Genomic DNA, 10,550 nt, shown 5'->3' on the forward strand with positions numbered 1-10,550 from the left:
ACTTGAGAGCTTAAGATCGTCTTTTGGAAAAAGTTTAACGACTCGAGAGAGGTAGGGACTCAACTTGATTATTGGACTTGATTTTTATATGTGTTGTATAACATTAGACATATTCCAATTTTTATGATTTACAAAATTGTTTGAAAAATTAAAAACTTAATCTGCATATTTTTCTGGACTGTTCTGGGACACTGAGTGCCAAATACATTTTTGTGTGCAAATATTTATGCAGGTTATGATTTTTAAGTTTATTCAAAATACAGCTGTTATGCTGCCGAATTTTCTAAAAAATAAAAAGGAATATGTTCTTTTGTTATGCTTATTATTTGCCTGCTTTGGTTATATTGATGAGAGCCATGGTTATCATGTTCGGTGCATATTGTTGTTTCACGACCTAGTCTCTGTGTCATCATAGGTAGATCAGGTGTGCACTCATCTGTAGGTGAAAGACCTAGAATCTGTACAGGGAGTGAATTAAATCTGAGTCCCGGTATTTATGGTGGATATCAGATGCGACTACCCGGTTTTGGATGTCGTTTTCTATGATTGGTATTAAGAGCTAGGGGTCTAGCGGACGGTGTGATATGCATTTGACCTTTGATTTGTGATTATTTGTGGTCTCTCTATTTTATTTGTACATACTGATACTGTTGATGAGATATTTTATTTTTATAAAGCTAACCATGCAGGAATTTTATTAAATCAAGGGTCCTTTGATATTAGTTGTTTTCCTACTGGGCTTTATAAGCTCACCCCTATTTTCTCCCATTCCAGGAACTCATTTTGATGCTAGTGGATGAGGATGGTACCATTGGGAAAGGAATGTCGTTATTAGTTTAGTCATATTTTACTCTTTCACCTTCTAATGAGAATGATCTTGTATTTAAGAACAAATGGATGGTCTGGATGACTTAAATTAGCTATGTACTAGTTAGAAATGGGAAATGATGGATGCTAGGTATTATTTTGGTATTTTATTGACTTATTAAATCTATCTATTTGGTGATTACATAACTGTGGGGATATTACTGTTCTTTTATATTGATGAGTGGTCCTGATTTTATTACTAATATTTTCTTATTAATATAGGAGTTAATCCATATCTTTTAAATTAGTATTTTGTAATATAAATAAAAGGATCATTTATAAGCTTTATTTTCCTACAAGGGTCAAAGTGTGACCTTTGACCACCCAAGTTATGGATATTACACATCTGCCACAGCCTAGGGCTCGGGTCGTGACACATAGCAAGTCAAGTACTCAATCATAGTGAGTTAGACAGTAGTAACCAAACTCGAAGGAGAGAAAGAGATCCAGGTTCAGATCTTGATAATGCTCTACTACAGAAAGGAATCAAGGGCTAGAGATCTTGAACGGAAGGAGTCATTAGATTTCGCCGCAATCAACGTAAGGTTTTCTTAACACTTATGTGTTTATTTCATTGTTTTAGAGAATTCATATTTAGGATGTTAATTAAACATACTTGTTAGTAAATCTAGATCTTGGTAAAATCTTCCCAATATAGTATACGGGACAAGTCCCAAGATTTCTTGGGATTGTGTGAGAGGTGTGACACATAAGCAGCTCACGATACCATAGACTGTCTTGGAAACCTTTCTAACTCCCATTTCTGGATGACCTCTTGATGACATTCCCGTCCAGTTCAAGACTCTTATAAGTCTCATTAATCTTTCAAAGTGTGTAACTCTCGTACCTAGGAATCAGAGTGTCAGACATGATCCAAACATGTTGTCCGAATTTACCATCACATGTAGGGAAAATTGCCACGTTAGTGTTCTTGAGTTAGATGATGGGCCTGATGTCCTTTGGGCCTCTGTGAGAGGCCATGTGTCACCTATCGAAAAACGCCAATAAGATTAATTCTCTATGTGCTCAAAATTGATAGGAGTATATGTAGGGCCGACCCTGAGTTGAAATGGGCCATAGGCAAAAATAAATTTTTTGGGCCCTTACTATAAAGATAAATAGTATTTTTAAAAAATTATTAAAAATATATATATTTTTTAAAAGGTAATTTTTTTTTTTATTTGAGCCCTTAAAATGAGTGGGCCCAAAATATGAGCCTAACCCGCTTATACTTAAGGCCACCCTGAGTATATGTGCAATTGAAGTTAAACTATTATTATAATAAATATGATATATTTTTATATATGGAAAAAAAAAATCTAAATTAGTGTATGACAAATTCCTTCTAATGTGGCTATGATCATACGTGTTGATTGATTTTATAACAAAAATAAAATTATAGCCAAACACAAAATCATGGTATAATTATATCAAAGTAGAGGAATGGAGAATTATTTCATCGCAATGTATATCCCAGTATTCCACCCTATCCTTCCTAATGAATCAATCTTTTCTTTTTTCTTTCCTTCTTATCCATTCAAACATATTGCCTTATATCTGGTCTCGTATCACTCTTATAATGGGTGAAGTAGTCTTTTTGCTCTTTTGCTTTTGTCTTTAGCTAAGATAATTGAGTCTCTCATTAAATGAAATGATATATTATATGTACTTATTTTCTTGAAATGTTTTAGGTGGATATTTATTTACAATTCGCATTGATAAATTTTATTTTAACACAGTTAAATGGTTCCTTTTGATATGTTTAATTCCCTTACAAATTTGACTCCCTATTATTTTTTTTTCCTTCCTCAAAACGTGCTTTATTAATTTCCAATCAGTTTTGGATAGATAGAGATGTATCTACATTCAATCAAGTTATTACACCTTGCGGAAAAAAAAAATCAAGTTATTAATTGATACGTACCATAAAAATAAAATAGCGCAGTACTCAGTTACTCGCTTAGGCCAGATTATTATTATTATTATTATTATTATTATTATTATTATTATTATTATTATTATCATTAATATATGCCAATTAATAACTGTATCCTTATCCTACAAAAACATCATTCCCGGCCGGTATTACAATTTCTTAAGATCAATTAGTTAGAAACCATTTTATTTCTCACTATAGAGTGTGAGTTCTTCAATAAAAATTAGTTGTATACATGTACATACATACGTACATACATACATACATTTTTCTTTTCTTTTTTTCTTTTTCACTTTGTCCATATAAAATGACAGATACTCTCTCTCTCTCTGATCTCCTAGAAACGACAACAATTCTGGAACCTCCCTCTGCTATAAAAAGAGAACTTTGGTTTAGGGTTTTGAAAGGTCACTTGTAGAACAAAGAAACAACAACCCAAAAAAAAAAATAAAAGAAAAGAAGAAATTAAGAAAAATAAACTCGTAAATATTCATTGCCACACCCCCACTCAGAGAGTACTGGTGTCAGCTCCACCTAGCTATCTTTTAGAGAGAGAGAGAGAAAAGTTCCTCTCTCAGCTTCAGCTGGGTCTATTAATAATTAGCTTTCATTAGTTCTCTACATATTTCTCATATCACTCACTACTCTTTCTTTGTATTTACATATATAAATATATATATAATTGGAAAGAAGAAAAGAAAGAAAGAAAGAAATTTGGTAGAGAGAGAAAGAGAGAGAGATGGTAAGAGAAGTATATGGTTCAGGAGCAGGTATGGATACGAATATGAAACCTGCATGGCTAGAGGGTCTGATGGCTGAGACATTCTTTGGTGGTTGTGGGGTCCACGAGAATCGCAGGAAGAACGAGAAGAACGTTTTTTGCTTGAACTGTTGCCTTAGTATATGCCCTCACTGCCTTCCTTCTCACCGCTCTCATCCTCTTCTTCAGGTTCTCTCTCTCTCTCTACTCTCTTCACTTTTCACCACCACCACCACCACCACCACCATCATCATCATCTTTCGCCAAATTCCAATTTTGTCCTTCCCTTCATATAATTTGTTTATTTCTTCCTTCTTGTTATTGAGATAGTATTTAATATATATATTTATAAATTTCGACATTAAATTATTTTCTTTTATAACCTTATCATAATAATTTCTGGGTATTTGGGAACTTGTTATGGGCTAATTTAATATTTTTTTCCTCTCGATCTCCATATTGAATTTGTAATAGGTTCTAGGATTACAAAAAAAGAATTACTCAGTATTTTGTTTGGCTAGTTTTATTGTATAATTTTAATGCGCCACTAGCCCTCTTGGAATTGAAAATTTAGCTTGTGGGTGTGTTTTGATAATTTTTATTTAGTTTAGGTGTTGGAAATTTTCAAAGTATTTGTCTTAACTTTCCCGTTATTGTACAATTTTCAATAATTTCATTCTTTTTGCTCGAAGCTATCATTTCCATTCATAATTGCGCTATTTGTTTACTACTCATTCTGCTGCTCTTTCTGTCCTTTTTCCTCTTCTCTTGTGACGTTGTAAATAATGTTTATTTCATTAATTCATTGACCTGTATATTCACCCTTTGTACTGAAGCTAAGGGTCCCTATTTTATTATATATTTTGTCATGAAGAAAGGAAGGAGAAGAATACCAATATATGACTTCTGGATAATTCTTTTGAATGCATACAAAATTTTCTATTTCTTGTATACGGTTGAACCCTGCTCTTTGGATTTGGATTCTTTCCCATTAATAGTAGATCTCTTTATTTTATCCATTTCCACTGTAAAGGTTACTCACCTGTTGCTTTCAAAGAAAGCGAAAGTTTGACTCGTATATTTCAAAATCCAAAATTATATTTCCTTAAATTATTTACTTATTTATTAATTTTCTGAAACAAAATTCGACAATTTTTATAACTTATACAGGTTTAGTTAATATATGTTTGTTCCGTGACTCAGGTTATTTTTGTCTTAATAAACAGCTCACGATAATTAAATTTCCAAGATGGGTAGCCTGGAAGAGTTAAATTTTGCACAGTAAAAACTTTCATAGAAAAGTCATGCCCAAGAAACGTAGGGTGATGATGATGATGAAAGCTGCTTAATGATGACTATTTATGGCATATTAAATACCCAGAAATTGTAAAAGAAATATTAATTATATTATATATACGTATGTATTTATTTCTGTATGTATGTATTGAAGCCATAAATACTAAAACAATGCAGCCAATTGAGTTTTTGATCGCATGTGTGACAGGTCAGGCGTTATGTTTACCACGACGTTGTTCGATTGGGGGATCTTGAAAAGCTCATTGACTGTGCTTTCATCCAGGTACTTTCAGTTTTCATCTTTGACTTCCAATACACCAAAAATGAGAAATAGAAAAGAAAAAGAAAAAAAAAAACTTATTACATTCACACATAATTTATACCAAAATATTTACACACCTTGTGACAAATTAGATAGTTTGTATAACATTTTCGTATAAAAATTATAAATTCTTTTTTCTATTTTTTTTTATATGGATATAAAAATTAGAAGTTGTGTACAAATGTTCTGATATATATGTACAATCATAATTTGAAGGAATCTCATTTATTATTGGAAAAAGAAAAACTGAATATAATTTCAATTTGACTAACAATGACATGGTAGAATTGGACTATGTATTTGTCATGTGTATTAATTGAAGTGGGCCTACTATTTCTATAAATATATAAATATTTATATATGTATGTGAGAGTTAATTACTATTCATACTTGGACGAACTCAATAATGGTTTCAGCCCAATTGCATAGTGTTAATAATTTTACTTGACAAGTAATAATAATTTTTGAATTATTTGGTTTTGGCAGCCTTATACAATTAACGGTGCCAAAGTGATTTTTTTGAATCAAAGGCCACAGTCTAGGAGTTGCAAAGGAACTGCCAACATTTGCTTCACTTGTGATCGAATTCTCCAAGAGCCATTTCACTTCTGCTCTCTCTCATGCAAGGTCGACCACTTACTTAATTAATTATTACTTCATTTAATTAATATTTTCTAAATTCCCAATGTCAAATTCATATTTATATTAATTTTATGCTCTTGGTCATTAGGGTTTAATTTATCCACAAATAATATTCCTTGAATTGAGCAATATTCTTGCCACGTGGATATGTTTTTATGCTTTTTCCGTCTGCAAATTATGCAGATACCATACTTGGGGTTTGTGCTTGCTCAATCTATTGTCTGGTCATGTTTTAATTACCCTTTTACCATTCAAAACACTACATCTTGGTAAACTATACATATTGGGCCTCTCTCTTTGTTGTAAAGATACAGACGTTAAAATTCAAAAATTATCAAAGTCAATATTATATAGTTATCAATTATTCAAATAAATATTTTTGGGAATCCTAGTCAAGTGTTGTCATAAATCAAAAATAAAAAAATGGCAAATTATGTATCAATGCAGGTTGATTTTATGGTGAACCAAGGGGACGATTTGACAACAATTCTCTACCGTTTCGATGAGTCCGATTTCACAATTTCTCAGTTCGAGGGATTGAGGATGGATGGCTCTGAGGTCACTGACGATGAAAATGGTCCAAATTTGGATGATCATAACCCTATGCACTACGGACATTCTTCCGGCTCCCGTGATGCTTCTAGCAACTCCGCTATTTCACGGGAACAGGTTGCCATGGCCGCCTCAACGGCCACCAATTCGGTCAAGAAGAAGAAGAAAGGCAGTGGCTTTCTTCCTGGAATTGTTCTTTCCCTTAGCAGCAGGAGAAAGGGTGCTCCTCATAGGGCTCCACTTTCCTAGACTACTACTCATCCAATCTCTGCTAGTAGTAATAATTAATAATTAAATTCATAGGGACTTGGAAATAAAAAAGAAAATATAGCTCCTCCTTGCATTTGCATTTACGTACCTTCTTATAAATATATATATGTAATGTCCCTATTTTAGGTATCATATATAATTTAAGTCTCTCTTCATATCTTCAAAAGAAAAAGAAAAAAAAAATTATTAGGGCCGGTGATCATTATTGCCAAGCTAGATAAGTCTTATTACCAAATTTGTAATGTTATGGCATGGTTTGGAGTCTGTATTAAGCATCAATTCTTTTTCATTTTTGTTTTTATAATGTTTATGTGTGTGGAGTATTACCATTACTGACTTCAGGTGGGTGTGGAGGGACTGAATGGAAGTTGGCTCTCAGCTCCACCAATTTTGTATTTGATGTAATGGAACTTGCGGTATATATATATTATATTTATATAATTTCCTATAATTTAATATTATATATATATATATAAGTTTTAAGATTAAATTGGGACCAGTGAATTGTATTATTCATTTGGATCAGACATTGAATTCTATTTCCCATGTGATTCTTGTACAGCAAAACCTCACATTACTGGCATTTTGTTTCTTTAATTTTATCTGTATTTCTTTTTGCTTACTCGTACATGTTTAATTTATATGCATATATTATTGAATGTTGTTTTCTTTGAATTATTAACTTTTTAATTTTTTACTACGGTATGCATAGTGCTTAAACTTACATCGAAATTGAGGTTTGCGTCCATATATACATATATAATTTATAATATATATATATATATATATGTGTGTGTGTGTGTTTATGGAGATATGGGGAAGATTCTTTTCAATTGTACAATCAACCAAATTATATAGACAGTAACAAAAGAAAGAGAGAAATTCGATATATATATATTTATATAGAAAATAGCATGCCAAATTGTTTTGGTACAATGAAATAATTTTTTTGATGGCTGAATTGGAGTACTTGGGGGCCAGTCTAGTATGCGTTTGGTTTCAGTACACCATCAATAATGCAAAAATTCACGTCAATCTATGGAGACTTGAAAGAGGAGAGAGAAGAGCAAACAGTTCCTCATTAGGATTAAAGATTTTACATAATCATACAATATGATGTTAATAATATGTATGTATATACTCATATTACCACGTAAAAGTTTTGAGAATAGTGATTATATCTTACAATTCACTATCAAGTTCTGCTAACACATTAACTGTTAGATATGTGTGTCGTGTTTGGTACCAATATAGTACATAACTTTAGAGAAACTTATTAGTTGCATGATTTACTATTTGTAATTAAACTCGATGCATGAGTTTTTGTATCGCCAAACAGCTACTATATATTATAAATGTACAGTCATGTGCCTGCACTAACTTACCATTAATATCTCTCAATATATAATATTTTGTTGCTTTCAAAAAATATATATTATCTTGTCATATATAAACTCGTTTGTCATTCTCAACAAAATAAATAGAATGAAACTTTTATTGGGTTACAAAACTGAAATAAACTATGCCATATAGTTATCAAATTTTCACTGATCGTATGTATTTATGAAGGTTAAAAATGCTTATAGTTATAAATTTTGTATATCTCCGAAAGTGTTCATGAGATTTTTACTTGTATGTATTGGTTGAAGTAGAAATGAGTATACATATATACATTTTTAAACAGGTAAATTTAGAAAATCGTGCAAAAAGTTCTTTGACTTTATGACTTCCCAATGGGTACTTTAACTCTAGACACTAACTTCTTCTCTTCTGCTGCTGCTGTAAGTATTTTATTTAATTTTTCTATGTAAAATAAAAGAAAAAGGAAATGATTATTGCTGTTTTGAAATTCAAAGTGTGGAATAGAGAATTTTTGTTTTAAAAAAAATAAAAATAAAGAATTGTAAAGGGGACTTGGGGAGCTTATTGGGAAGAAGGAAAGAGGAGAAGTGTTCACGGGAAGAGTTTGAAGCTGAAAATGGTATTGTTTTGAAAATTCAGAATTAGCTAAGTTTGGAAATAGTTTTAAAAAATTTTGACCAAAAAGGTTTCGAATTGGGAAAGAATGGAAATGAAAACTATTTTCTGTCACTTCCGTTATAAATATCACCTGGATTGATGTGTGGTTTGCACAGCACAGCATAGCAAAGAGCAGCAGAGAGCACATATTAGAGACAAAATACAGGTCATGCTGAGACTACTGAGGGGGGATGGGTACGACAAAATGCTCAACCACAACAACACACCAATTGGGGAATATCGTACGGTAACTGTAAATAACAAATTATTAAAATTTCAAACTCACTCCCAAAAAAAAAAAGAAAACAAACAAACCCCACCCACTTTTGCTTCTAATATAAACTAGAAAAAATAAGATTTTTTTTTTCTCTCGAATTAAAATTTTTGTAGGGTTTTTCACATATATTTCTCCTGATTTTTTTCTTTTTATTCATAAAAGAATTACAAATGTCCAATGTTCTCCATTCGTTACTTCTTGTTTATTTTTCTAAAATAATTTATTTTTTGGTAAGCAAGACTCATTCCATTACTCACTTCAAAAACAATTACAAATAATCACTTTGTTTGTATACCCCATCACCCCTGTACAAATTTCCTTAATTCTCTATATCTATACAAATAGAATCAAAAATACTCGGAACATTACATCACATTTAACTCTTTTAACTAAGTGTCCTATGCTACATAATTTCTGAGACCATATACATCATTCCTTCCTTGCTCTCCACAAATGATAAATCAAAGCTGTACAAATAGCAGCATAAATCAAAGTTGGCTTTGTGTATTCTTGCCAATAAACCATCTAAGGACTTGTTTGGTGTGTACCACCCCATCCAGTTCCTGGTCTTTGTAAGACATTGCTAACTGTAATTCAAATTAAAGAACAAATTGGATGCATTTTTCTTGATCGATCACAGAATAAACAGCTTTGATCTATAGTAGAATCAAATGTGGCAATCCTAGATCTTGTGCGAAGCCTCCCCAATACTGCTAGCCAAGTAATAAATGTGGTGTTTTGGAATACACAGCCTTCCCCAAATTTCATTGCTCCAGTATATTTTTTCATGTGAAAGAAAATGTTAGAAATTATATGTAAAGTATGAAACATATATAATTATGTATGAAAATGCGAAATTCACGAACATAAAGCCAAGAAAATTATGATTTAAAACTATTTGTATGGAGTAACCAAAAGTTTTCAATTACAGTGATAAGAAGGGAAATTTCGATAATAAGTCTATTCAATGGACTTAACAAAACTTCTCCTTTTATATATATAAAAAAAACTTCTCAATACTAGTATCATAGGTTTGAAATTATCTAAACCTGTGGTTTGTGGTATGCTTGGTAATTTACTTGCTCTAGTACAAGCAACATACTTTAGTAAGATGCTGGAGCATTTTTTAATGGCTAACTCTAAAGGAAGCCTTTTGGCTTCTAGACATAGAGTGTATCTAAGGAATAATTTCAACTATTCCAGAAAAGATAACAATCATGAAAAAAATTCTTTAAGCATCAATAGTGAGAGGTCTCATATATACTCTCGTATCCTATTTATAAGTAGTTTAAAAAAGGAATTAATCATTTCAAAATTCAAATTTTTTGAATTTCCCCCAAAAAGTGTACGTTACGCACTCATTGTAGGGAGTGTATGTTGGGTTTTATGCCCTAAATAAAACTCATTTCAATATAATCAGATTTACTTATTAATATAGATCAGAAATAACATTTAATGTTGCATGGTTCACATGATTTATTTCATGATTATATGTACATAATGTATAAATTCATCTGAAACCCTTTCCACATACTTGATCCTGTTTATTGTGCCGTCAACACATTGGAAAGTAAACATGACTATGTGAATAAAGTTTCCTAGATTTATC

The 10,550-nt window shown here is 31.5% G+C and overlaps 1 protein-coding gene across 1 annotated transcript; it reads left to right on the forward strand.

The window, feature by feature from the left end:
• The first annotated feature begins 3,013 nt into the window (after positions 1-3,013).
• LOC115696958 (protein RGF1 INDUCIBLE TRANSCRIPTION FACTOR 1) lies at positions 3,014-6,914 on the forward strand. Its single transcript, XM_030623856.2, has 4 exons — positions 3,014-3,752; positions 5,068-5,142; positions 5,668-5,808; positions 6,271-6,914. The coding sequence occupies exons 1-4, from the start codon at positions 3,543-3,545 to the stop codon at positions 6,622-6,624; spliced, it is 780 nt and encodes a 259-aa protein (XP_030479716.1). The 5' UTR covers positions 3,014-3,542; the 3' UTR covers positions 6,625-6,914.
• The last annotated feature ends 3,636 nt before the right edge of the window (positions 6,915-10,550 follow it).

The sequence above is a fragment of the Cannabis sativa genome, chromosome 7 (genome assembly GCF_029168945.1).
Source record: "Cannabis sativa cultivar Pink pepper isolate KNU-18-1 chromosome 7, ASM2916894v1, whole genome shotgun sequence".
Lineage (NCBI taxonomy): Eukaryota > Viridiplantae > Streptophyta > Magnoliopsida > Rosales > Cannabaceae > Cannabis > Cannabis sativa.